This window comes from Patella vulgata, chromosome 6, assembly GCF_932274485.2.
Source record: "Patella vulgata chromosome 6, xgPatVulg1.2, whole genome shotgun sequence".
NCBI lineage: Eukaryota > Metazoa > Mollusca > Gastropoda > Patellidae > Patella > Patella vulgata.
In genome coordinates this window covers 46,986,013-46,999,468 of record NC_065884.2, presented here as the reverse complement: position 1 = coordinate 46,999,468, position 13,456 = coordinate 46,986,013, and the positions used below count along the sequence as shown (strand labels likewise).

Here is a 13,456-nt window from a genome sequence, read left to right as displayed (position 1 = left end):
GGGACCGAGATCTTTGGGTTATAAACATGCATTTCAAGTTTCATCAAAATCGGAATAAAATTGTGACCTTTAGAGTGTCCACAAGCTAAAAACGTGATTTTCCGTACAATCAGGGGCCATAATCCACGCAGTTATGGTCCGATAAATGGAAAGGAATCGAGATCTTTGGGAGATAGACCTATATTTCAAGTTTCGTCAAAATTGGATAAAAATTATGACCTGTAGAGTGTCCACAAACAAATTGTGGACGGACGGGCGGACAGGGGCGACGACAATATACGTCCACATGAATATGTGGGCGTATAAAAAAAAACATCCTGTGTTTCCTAGGTTTGGTTGAATTTTATCTTTATGACCTTATTGCCATTACATTCAAAATTTATAAACTATTGGTCTAATCTCTTGCTTCAACCGATTGAAATGGAGTTTAACGTTCCACTTTTCTGGACCGACTGGGCTAATGAAGACGGACTATGCCTTCCAGTGTGCTATAAGGTAATTTTTTCCACGACAGCGGCGCAAGGTCCTATTATTTTTTCGAATTCCAAATGTCAAAGTTTCTTTTACGTGACTGCCAACGTGTACGCGGGGCCTCGGTTTTTCGTGCAGTAAGTAATATGTCAATGTAAACATTGTTAAAGATCCCCATAATACAGTTTAACATTGGTTTAATTTATACAGATCTTCATGAAAGGGTATAATAATTATGCAAACGTAAAAAGTTAAAGGGCTAATCCCGATAATTTTTTGGAGAATAAAACTGTTTAATTTTGTTTTAAAATCCCTTAAAATCCTCTACCTAAGGGCCGAGCAACTAACACAATATTTGTGATATGTTTTAAAATAACTGAAACCCATCAGTCTCCATCTGGAAATGGAGACCGGTGTCCCAAGCTGTATTATGCTGTGTCCAGATAAAACCAGACATTTTTTGTATTAAAAAAATGTGTAGGTGAAATCTACCTTTCATTATCAGGTACAGCATTTGGGTCATTCACTGCATAGACCTCTCAATGAACAGGAATCGATTATCAGGTCTCCCAACGAAAAAATTGACCCAAAATCTTAAAAGGGTTACGTGTCCGGATAAGCAGTTTTGACGGTCACGTCCAAACGACTCAATATTTTGAGCTGAAATTTTAAGATACGGTCAATACACCATTCCTCTACATTTTGGCGTTAAAATTTCATACATACTCAGATTTTAATTTTAAGGCTCTGTTCAAATAAGGGATAGCCCCTTTAACATTGGTGCTAGTGTGCCCTACCCACATTACTATTCTTCTCCGTTATACAAACACGTACATCTCGATATATCTCAGACCAAGGTTAAAGTTGCCACACTAAACTTGAAGACATCACTTTTGTTTGGTATTTCTTATTTTTAACAAGTATATTTGGCAATTTTTATTCTTTTATCAGAACAGGTGCTTCTTCTATCAGGTCTACTTCAATACCAATCATAATGAGCCTTGTTACCAATGCCAGACATTTACTGCAGTTGTATCACAGCATTTCATTGGCTAGTACATGTATATATTTACCAGCCAATCAGCAGTTCGAACAAAAATATTGGGTTATAAATGCAATGGTTAGAGGGAGTTCAATGAACACTTGTATTTTGGAGATGATATAAACTTTGAAAACATCAAGGATATACATATGGATTTGGCGCTCTACAAATGTACATTATTATTTATTATTATTACTCTTCAAAAAAAGAAATGCGCAGCATATTTTTCATCCTTTTTTATTTGAACGGGATCTTTGTTTCCATAAATCTTACTTGTTTTTAATGTCACTATGTAAGTATTAAAGAAATTCAGTATTGGTTTTAAATGTAGGGTCACTAATTGTGACTATCATACTTTTTGCCGAAATTTTTTTGTGCTCGATTGCACCAAGTCACACGAGTTTAACAACTTTGCAAGCTTTTCGCATGAAACTCAAATCTAAGGCCTTTCAATTCCCAGGCTCTCGGTTTTAAAATCAGTAGCTCATGTAAACACTCAACGAGCCAAGGGGGGGGGGGGGGGAACCGAATGGTTAGCATGTGTGCGCTGAATCATAAGGTCAGCTGACGTGGTTTCGAATCCCCGGCTGTACGTGACAAGTAGGGTCGCCTGTCCAACCTCGTGGGTATTCTCCCACTGCTAAAGACCCCTACGCGCAAGCAAATTATTGAAACAAAATTGAAACATGTGTTAGTCCCGAAATGACTTAGTTTGGATTGAGTGGACATTAAACCCCATTTCTCTCTCTCTCAAGGAGCCAAGTGATGCCACATCTGAACGAAGACCAATGCTACAGCAGTTGGTTTCAGACAGATGTAACCAGGCTGCTGAATGTTTCCCAGAGTACCATTTCTCGCCTTTCGGATAGGTACCGACAGCGATGATCAACACGTGACCGGCCAAGCTCAGGCCAAATAAGAGTGGCCCCACTTGCCCTGGATCGTCACATCTGGTTACGTTATTTGCAGAAACGGTTCACAACAGCAACCTCTACTGCAGTAGCAATTACTGGGCAGCTTAAGATCCCAGACCGGACAGTCCATAGACGCCTACGTGAAACCGTATTACGGGCCAGACGTCCCGTTAGAGCTGTTGTTTTGAAATAGGCCGACACTGTCAAATTGGACTTCAAAGGGTTCAAACACACAGGGTATGGCCACAGCAACGCTGGAGAACAGTTTGGTTCAGCAACGAGTCACGGTTCCTGTTGCAACGAGGCAATTGTAAAGCGAGGGGATACCACTATGCGTTTCTTTTTTTTTGGAAGAGTATATTTTCTCATCTGGAATACTAGACAAAAATTAAATTGGGTTAAATGTCCTACTTTTCTGTTCCATCCGTGTTAATGAAAACAGACATTTGTCATGCAGTGCGCCATGAAGGAAATTTTGCCTGGACAGTAGTACTACAGGCCTGTCGAGAGTAAAGTTTTTTTTTTATATTTTATGTCCAATCTGAATGACTAGACACTGTTCCATGCCAGACCCTCTGTCATGCATCACTGATAAGGTGAAACCACTCTAGAAAATCCTAGAACTTTTACAGCCAACACCAGCACTGAACCCAGGATCTCCAGGTTTGCGAGCTAGTACCTTACGCACTGAGCCACTGCCACTCGGGAATAGGCAATAATTTAAGAAAGGTTCTCAAAAATGGAAACAAACAAAAGTAATATTATTACATCAAATGATTTATATTTTTACACATTTACATGATAAGTTATATTACTTCATTCTCTTCAAATAATAAAATGTACCGTAACTATTAAAACACTCACAAAAAGTTAAAATAAGGAATATATTTAGCTATTTTGCTTCATTTAAATCGACAGGAGATATCCTAACTTGACATTTGAATTACTTAATATATATAATGATGATGAAAAAAATAAATATGCAGGCCTGCAATAAAAAGAGATAATGTTTTTTTTATTGGATTAAGGTACTAAATTGTGAATTTTAGGTAACGTAACACACATTTACTGCAAACAAAAATACAAATGGTGGGTGGTGGTGGTGGTGGGCAGTCCTCTTCTGATAATTTTGCCCTGCAAATAATTAAATTGAGTTAAGATTGAATTAGTATCAGTCCCCCAAAATAGAATTCTATGAATCAAACACACAAACAAATGAGTCTAGAAGAATCCTTTCATTCTCGGAAGTAAAAAAAAATCTACTCTCCAGTTTTGGCGTAGTTTGTTGTTTTAATGAAACACCGCCACAAACCTAACATGACATTCGGCATTGTTTATAAACATCGTCACATTCACTAAAAAATAGGATCACGTTTCTTCATTTTCGGAACTGATTTTTTTCGGTTCTCATCATTTGGCTGCCTGTTTTCTCAACATACTGTAGATGCCTTGTTTTACCCATTCCTTGTTGTGTGGTACGTACAATCCAGTCGATTTTTGTTGAACAAGACAACTGAGATCCGCCAATTGCTCAATGAATTCAAACAGCTGACTAATATCGTATGTAATGCTTTGTTGATCAGGATTCAATCGTTTCAAATGTTCTTCAAAGATTTTGCACACACCTTCCAAACATTCGTTTAAAGATTCGTAGTCAGAGTATGTTCTGGTATCTGGTCGAGAGTGTGGTTGTACGAGAAGAATGGTGTGAGACATTTTGACAAAATGAACTTATGTTAGAGAAATGGTGGTAAATATAGTGTTATTTTATTCTCTCAGCAACTGCGAACACAACAAAAATGGCGACGGCTAGTCGTGGCTGTAGTCAACATCATCTAGACATGTATACGCTATTCTATATGACGGATCACTAAGTCTCATTAATCGAGACATCTTTCGGTTCCGGTTTTAAAGTCGTTTCGCTCCCAAGGCATATTATGTGAGTTAATTGGCATAATGTTACTACATGAACACATGTATTTATGCAGACGTTCTAACAGTTTCTCTCACACATCGTATAAATACCCAATATTCATTCTATAGCTAATTTAGGCTAGGATGCAGAAGAAAAATATATCCACATAAGGTTTTTTACCCCCCCCCCCCCCGACACACACATTTTGCTGCAAATTTTTTTTTTTAATCAACTATAAAATCTGTTACCTTTATAATGTTATATTAAGACGAATTACTTGTCAAGAGTTCATCTTCACTGCCCGAGTCATCTGTATTGGCGAATGTTGAAAGGCTTGGTGAACTACTTAAATCGTTTAATAAAGCTATCTGTACATCTGTTAGCTTAACGCCAACTTTATATCGACGATGTTTTACAATCATAAACGTTAAGAACAGTAAAAAGTTGAAAGGATAGGTGAGAACGAGATAACCAGTATATTTCCAAAACTCTGAAAGGAGAATTTGAACCCCTTTAAATTAGTCGGTCGAATGATACTAATAATAACAGTACCGTGTATTTTATAATGCCAACATTCCATTCAATGTATGCTCATGGCACAATTATTGTCAACTCTCCACATTTACATGTACTGCAGATATATGTCTTTAATTGTGAATTCAAAGATTCAACGCCCCGTGAGTTCTTTATTCCTAAGGAAGGGAATTTCATAGGGTAGATGATATGTTTCCAAATAATTAAGTCTAAAAGTATGTACCGTTTAACCGTTTAAAGATATTCATTTCGCGATCATTTTACCACTTCAACACTGCTAATTTAAGGCCGATTCAAAAGCCATCAATTCAATGAAATGTCACCAGATCGAGTAAATCCGATAGATCATCAAGATATGTTATTAACAGACTTTGGCCTTTTTTTCTCAACATCTGTACTTTTATGAAATGAAGTAAGATCAATCTCTAATACTTACCTTTACTATTGTCAACAAAAACTGAAATATAGTAATAATATCCCGGTATACAATCAGTTTTACAAGTTAAGGAGACTCTCTCAAATATTTTTAAAGGCACAGAATGTTAAAAATACACTATACACAATCTTCACTTGATGATAAATAATTCCTTGGCCTCTATTAAAGATGCATTATGCAAGAGCTAAATCTGCCCATTGCAGGTCTTTTTTCTGGCTTTAAATGTTATATACATTTTTAATTAGACATTTATTCACATGACAAGCACATAATCAACTTTCTAGACCATCGGATTGCCGATATATTAAATGGATACAAATTTAACTTTAAAACGGTTAATCGAAACATTGTTGTTTTAGAGACTATCTACATACTTATTGTCGAAACTTCAAACACCCAGATAGGAACAAATCGACTGAAATTTTCGATATATTCATTTTTCATTATCTATATGTGAACTATTACAGCAAGAACGACAGGCCCTTTACTGATCCATTCACTGAATTTGATATGTTCGTTTGTTTGTGATTTCTGCGTACTGTGTCTTGTCCATAGATTTGTTTTGTGTAAATTATGTGTGGGGCAGTCCCCCTACACTTACTAATAATGTTAGTTTATTATATTGAAAGCAAGGAGGGGGTGGGGTGGCGGGGGTATTTTATTAAAGATACAATACCTTTTAGTCTAAACTCTATCTGCTCTTTATGGTCTTTAATACACTGGTATTTACCATCATCTTTTAGGGTTACTCGGTAGATTCTAAGTATATTATGAGCATCTATATCTACCCTGCCATTGGTTAGATTTCTGACAATAACACCGACTAAAGGGCGGGTGTTGTTTAACCATACCACAACGGAATCAATCTGGGCTCTATATAACAATAATATATTAATACATTATTAAAGCCGCAACATTCTTGATTAAATGGCAAATATAGACTTTCAGATCATGATCATATAAACAATAACATGTAGTCTTCCTAAAACTTTAATCAAAAATTTAATTTTTAATTATTGATCAACCCTAGTGTAAGTTATGGCCACCTGAAGTTAACATTACTTTATTAATTTCATACCGCCATCCGTTTGGCTTTTATACCATCCAGTTGACACATAAAAGATAACTCATTTCGAACTATGAACATCGAGGCCACCTAACTATTTTAAATCATCTAAATCACTTTTTTTTTACGAAATTAATTCAAATGTCTAAGTATTTAATTGTTGCAATTTTTAGATAATAGTTCGTATTCGATCCTTAAAGGACAATATTGGTTTCAGTCATTATAAAATATGTGATAGAACTGGTTAAATGAATCCCAAATATAATTTTAACACAAAGATCATTGCTACGGGAGATGTGTAACAAGTACGTGAAGAAACGGGAAGTGACGCCAAACATGACAAACACGAGTTATCCTTCTATATAACTGATTGAATTAACGAGCGATAACAGACACGCGATTTTCATTTCACTGATAATTCAGTTGAAGATGAAAAGTTATTATATGAGACGGTGAGAGGATATCTGACAATTCAAAAATAGAATTTGGAATCTATCACTTATGTAATAATGACTGACACCAATATTGTCCTTTAATATTTATAGTATGATAATAAAAATACCCTGGACAAATCAGGAACACATCCTTTCCTGCTTCAATTTTTAACGTCTTCTTCAACATCCCTAAAAAATATATGCACAACTTTTAAAGCGCAGTTTGAATATGGTCATGGAATATTGTGTATTACTACGGCGCAATTTTAAATGCTTTGTTTAAAAGGTTGGTTCTTAAAATCATAAAGTCTGCATAAAATTGCTCTTGCTATACTGTCCAACCTCGTGGGTTTTCTCCGGGTCCTCCGGTTTCCTCCCACTGCTAAAGACCCCTACGCGCAAGCGAATTATTGAAATAAAATTAAACCATATGTTAGTCCCGAAATGACCTAGTTTGTGTCGAGTGGACGTTAAACCCTATTTCTCTCTCTCTCTCTCGCTCTTGCTATAGTATTCATTACTACATTTACTTTGTTACATGGACAAAACACATACCCTTTTTCTTCTTTCCAAACAAAACATCAGTTAATCCAGAGATTCTCAACGCTTTACCTTGACCCGCGTCCGCTGAAATAATCAAAATGGAAAATACTTGAATATTAAGCCAATTGATCACACCAGGCGCGTATGCCCAGTCCCAGAGGGAGTGGGGTGTGGTCAGGAAATATATTTTTCTCCTACATTCATCGAAATAACATTGAACAAATAAACGTGTTAAGCATTGCCAATGAGTTGGACCTACTCTACTCCACTCCTATACATGTATGCACCCAATTGAGCAGAAATATTGTCTCAGAGCTTCTGATTTTATTATTTTCGGGTAATCCCTCGGTCTTCAAGCCAAATTTAATGTTGTCCCCAACCCGCCCCCACTCCATCCCTCCCGCTCCCGATAGAACTTCTTGAACAAGCCCCTTCACATATTATAGTAATTGCATGCCTATATGTACTATCTCGCACTTGTCGTTATGGTGGTTTTACTTTTTGATGAACATATAGCCAATGCAATCAGATTTTCTGGAAATAATGTTTGAAATGGTGGTTGTGGGATTCATTGTGGGAAGAGTACTATAAAAGTAATAGCTTTAGTAACTTGAGCCCGTCCCGGATTATGTTACAGTATTTGTTCCCCGATCAATTCGCTTTTATTCTAAGGAATTAAATTTGGTGATGAAGTATACTTTACCCGCTGTACATTTAACTTCACATGTTTCTTTTAATAGTTCGTCTGGTCGAGTTTTGAAGTCAATATGATTGGTGAAGACGGAAGAACGACACGGAACACCAGTAGGGTTTGAGGACAATATAGCTTCTATGTACCAGGGATGACAGAGTACATCAGGGTCAGCCTTCTTTACCACACAAACACCTAATAGATCAAGTATACACAAGTTTTAAATTTTGATTATCAACTAACCAATGAAAAGGGGCTAAACGTCCAACTTTTCTGAACCGACTGGTCTGGGCTAATGAACACGGACGTACGTAAAATATAGTGTGAATGTGTGAGATGAGGGAAATTCTGGCGGGACAGTGGCGCCTATTCCTATATCGAATTCCAACTGTCACGGGTTCTTTAACGTTCACGCCAACGTGTATACGAACTCGGTTTTTCATACCACCCAAACGACTATAGACACGGTCCTTCGACCAAACTACAAATCATACGCTCGCCGTTTATTTTACGCGTAATGGTCGTGCACAGGAGCGTAAATGTGTGTGTGTTGGGGAAGGGGGTGGGAATAGTCGGTCTCAAACTAAATGCAGTCGGTCTCAAAATTATGGATCGACGACTATCAATCTGATTAAAATTCTGGTAGAAACATCAACGCTGATTAGTTAATCATAAGTCTGACGTCATAGTGTCAAAAGCCGCTCGTATGACCCTGACGCTACCTCCCACCACAACTGGCCAGATCTTCATTGTAGAGGCCATCGAAAGTATAAAAAACAAAACGAAATATAGATCTGTATTTTAATCAGAATGGGCGACTATATGAATTAATAGGTTAAACAAACAATGCCAAAATAGAAGGGGAAAATCCCAAATACATAATCAAGTGGTCAAACTTGACTAAACGCAGACGATTGATGAAAATATGAGGACATGGTCATATCTTTGCTTATATATGTATATTCACCACAACAATAGATCACCACAACAATATTATATCGAAGATATAGGCAGGTCCCGCCAAAACGGTACTCCGGGCCATGGGACAAGCAGCTCTGTGAGGAGGTGGGTCGCCCCACCTCCCACCCCCGGACTCGTATCCGGGGGTCACTTTGCTAAAATACAGAAACCGAGATTTAACACAACAACATAATACATTCTAAATACATGTACTACGTTTTAGTTTACTGATGTAATAATAATCAAATGTGCACAATTTTGACCGGACATTTTAAGCGAGCAAACAAATGGAAAACAAAAACCGTGATCAACAGGCGTAAACCATTTGTTTTTTTTATTTTTTTCAACACTCAAAATCATGCTGAATTGGATTCAAACGGAAGGGGCCCCCGCGGCGCGAATGCCCGGGCAGGTGGCTTATATAGTTTATAATTCACCGATTTCTTCTACTTTACGATAAAAAATAACAGTGTTTTTTTTTTTTTTTGTTAATTTATACCAACAAAATAAAAAAAGTTACTCCGGGTCCCTCACGGCTGCGGGCCCCTGGATATAGAGCCATGTAAATGATGTAATTATTAACATTTTCATAAGTTTTCACAGAGTCACAGTACTTTGTACTTTTACTTACCCAATCTTTTTCGTTCTCCTTGTTTGTCACATTTACTACATCGACCCCATTTCTGCCAATCAGTAAACAGTTCGAGATTTTCGTCTTCTGTGATAAACAAACCATGCTGATGTAATTATATATATAAAGGGTGAAATAAGGTGTTAGTCGCGTCAATACAATTTCATTATTGTTGGTTTTATTCCATTTCTATGGTTATGTGTGCAATGCGAGGGATACAGTGGCGTTTCCGCTTACTATTCGTTAATTGCAATATTTTCAGTGCACGACAATCTTTGAGCGGATGGACCCTGGCTCCACAAGTGAGAAAAATCAACGCCGAGATTCAAATCTGAAATAGTCTGACGGTTAAAGCTAAAAGTTAAGGCTCATTGCAGATTTCGCCATGGGTCACGGGATGTAAATAGGGTTAGGTTTAGGAATTTGGGGAAGAGGTCAGTGCTTATGTAGAGATTTAAACCTCACCCACAAACTCTTACACCTAACCCACAATCTCGTCAACAACCACGTGCCCTAACCCTATTTACATCTCATGACCTATGACGAAATCTGCAATAGGCTTAGCTTTTAGCCTTTACCGGCCCCTAACCGCGGTCCCAAAGAAAGAAAAACTGACCTATAATAAAAATGGAATAAATATGGATAGCTTACCTAAAACTTCGGATGGACTTGGACTTCTTGTTAATATTCCATTTTCTGCAACTGAATTTGTTTTACAAATATCAATATGATCTAAATGATGGGGATTGTATTCAGTTAGGAAATAAATGGGAAGTGGTATCACGTTCACATTTTATGGCTGCATTAAAATTGTAGAGTAATGTTCGATCAACGCAATCTGATTAAAATACTGGGCCATTATTCACGAAAACTTAAACTAAGGTACAATCGAAATTTTAAGAAATACTGCAATTCGATTGGCTGACCAGTAAAATCAATTTGCATATATACAATGAAGTTGCAGTATTTCTTAAAATTTCGGTTGTAACTTAGTTTAAGTTTTCGTGAATAAGGGCCCAGATCTATATTTCGTTTCGGTTTTTTATACTTTCGATGGCCTACTCTACATGCAGATCTGACCAGTTGTTTTGAGAGGTCGCGTCGGAGGTCATACGAGCGGCTTTTGACCCTATGACGTCAGACATTTGATTAACCAATCAACATTGATGGTCCTAGTGGATTACCCACAGTTCCGTGCATCTCACACCAAAGGCTAATCCCTCACAACATCCAGAACACGTCAACGATAACAACTCTTCCAGGCCCTAGTGTAGTAAAGACAAGTACAACGAAATTTGGCCGGGCTGTTGAATTTTCTCGTTCAACTTTTACGAAGACCCCCAATGTGTATAGTATCCAACCATAAGATCACCACATTCATTTTGTAGATTTTTTTTTAATTTCCGCTGTGTAGGTGTTAGGCTAAAAAGTAGCAAGTGGGCTTCAGATATATAACTTAGGCTGCCTGTCTACAGCTAGCTCCGCCTGAGATCATTCTCGAAGTATGACGTAGATGGATCGCTGGGTGCAGTATGAACGTTTCGAACACCAAGACGTCATGGATTGGGACAATTTAGCCGTGACTTCTTAGTGTCATAAATAATAAGTTTTCTTAATATTAATGACGTTTTTTTTGTAAATTATTCAGTACCTTCATCAACCGGAATTTTGCTTGGTCTTAAAACTGAAATAAAAAACAAAATAGAGTAAATTAGATTTTAAATTCACTGTAAATACTACTATACATATTATATATTCAATTTAACAGGGTATAACTATAGCAATATAAGTAAGTGCAGGAGGACCGCACCACACACAAACAAAACCTATAAGACAAGCATCTGCGGACAAGAGACACAAACTATATAAACATTGCAAGCAGTAAGCAACAAACGTAAAATATCAAAACAAGCGAATGGACCCGGGGTCAATGGTAAGCGTCCACTGCGCTGTACAGTCCCGGGCCTGTAATGATGCAGGCTTCAATATAAAAAAGGCAAACATGGATATAATAGACACAAGAAAGACGCAATAGAAATGGAGCGACCGGTCACAATTGTATGGAAAACAATTACTGTGTCTTACTGAGCGACGTTTTGACTATAGGCTTCTCTAGTTTTTATTTATCAAGCGATTATATAGAGCTTACTCCACCATTAATGGAAATAAGATATCGACCCAATCCAATCCTTTATTTTGACATAAAACAATCTAATTTACTGTAAATCTAAACGAAATGACATGAAAGTATGGTGTAATTCTTAATTATTATAGACTGGAATTGTTTCAAGGCTACAATCACCCCGCTTGCCCTAGGTTTCGGAAATGTACCTACCGTCTAAATGGTAGAAGAAGCGGAATTTATCTGTATCACTCAAAATGGTTTCTATAGCCTCTTGTGTCATAACAGATTTAATTAGTCGATCTGTCGTGGAGAAATCATGGCAGATATATGAACCAGCGTCATCTATTCATATTAAGACAAAAATACATAATGGCATGTTGCATGGAATGAAATGATGTTTAACGTCCTACTTTTCTGCACCGACTCGGGCAATGCAGACGCACATACGCTATACAGTGAGCTATATTTCTCAAGGATCGTTTACGTGCACGCCAATGGCAATGTGTACACGGGATTTCGAACGACTAGACAATGTTCCTTGCCAGGTTTCCTGTCCTGCACCACTAAAACCATGCATGCCGGAAAGTCCAGAGGAACTTTCTTGGCCAACATCGGGAGCGAACCTGAGACCTCTTTGTTAGCGAACCAGCGCCTTACTCGCTGAGCCACCGCGACTCCCATAAAAATACATACGCTTTATACAGAGTGACTTTGAGAAATGGTGACAATATTCTTGGACAAATAATGATGGGTTGATAATTTGCTCTTCGCTGAGCTGTATTTATATAGGCATGTACAGACGAAACGATGTATACTGTGTTCGATTATTACAATATCGCAAGCAATTGTACCTTCTGTTGCTTTTTTAATGACCAGAGTATGGTCAACGGTTTTATACACTCGATTTTGGCTTTCATCATCGTGCATGTCTAAACCCACTTCCATAAACGCATAACCACCATCTTCATGTTCACGTTGTAGTCGATACCAGTTCATAGATGCAAAATCTTCTGACTCGGGATCACCACTACAATTCAAACAACAGTTATACACAGTTACTGTAATCTGATTGAACAAAGGTTACTAGATAGCGTTTCTCTTTATAAGTTATCAAATAGTGAAAACAAAACGATTAACAGTGCAGGAAAACTGAACAACAAATCGCAGACAGATTGGGGTAAATTGTAACGCCATGTGAAATAACCAAATGACAGTGTCCATGATCATGGTTTTCAGGAAAGAGTGCGCGGCACTAACCACAAATCGCAGGATAAGACAATTTAATTTAAATAAGATAACAATTTCGTGTGTATAATTTTTTCTGATTTTACATTAAATAATTGTAATCTAACCTATTTTCTATCATAACCAAGTTCTGTCAGAAGGCTCCATTCTTATAAACCATAATTATACTAGAATTTATATTTAAAGGCAACATACTTGAAATGGGGTTTAACGCCCTACTCTTCTGTACCGACGGGACCAATAAAGACGGGTATAGCCAACAGAATCACGCGTATATACGCTTGGGTTTTATATCAATGTATTTATAAATGTATATCAATACAGACAGTATGATTGGTCAATAGCAATCTGATTAAAATACAGATTTATATTTCGTTTCGTTTTTTATACTTTCGATGGCCTACACTACATGAAGATCTGACAAGTTATAACAATAGGTCACGTCAGGG

The 13,456-nt window shown here is 37.3% G+C and overlaps 1 protein-coding gene across 1 annotated transcript; it reads right to left on the bottom strand.

The window, feature by feature from the left end:
• Nucleotides 1-1,210: 1,210 nt before the first annotated feature.
• On the bottom strand, nt 1,211-12,925 carry LOC126824353 (uncharacterized). Its single transcript, XM_050553564.1, has 10 exons — nt 12,614-12,925; nt 11,973-12,104; nt 11,289-11,321; nt 10,289-10,339; nt 9,638-9,724; nt 8,059-8,241; nt 7,368-7,439; nt 6,941-7,001; nt 5,989-6,185; nt 1,211-1,218 (listed from the first exon to the last, which is right to left on the bottom strand). The coding sequence occupies exons 1-10, from the start codon at nt 12,756-12,758 to the stop codon at nt 1,211-1,213; spliced, it is 969 nt and encodes a 322-aa protein (XP_050409521.1). The 5' UTR covers nt 12,759-12,925.
• Between the last annotated feature and the right edge of the window lie 531 nt (nt 12,926-13,456).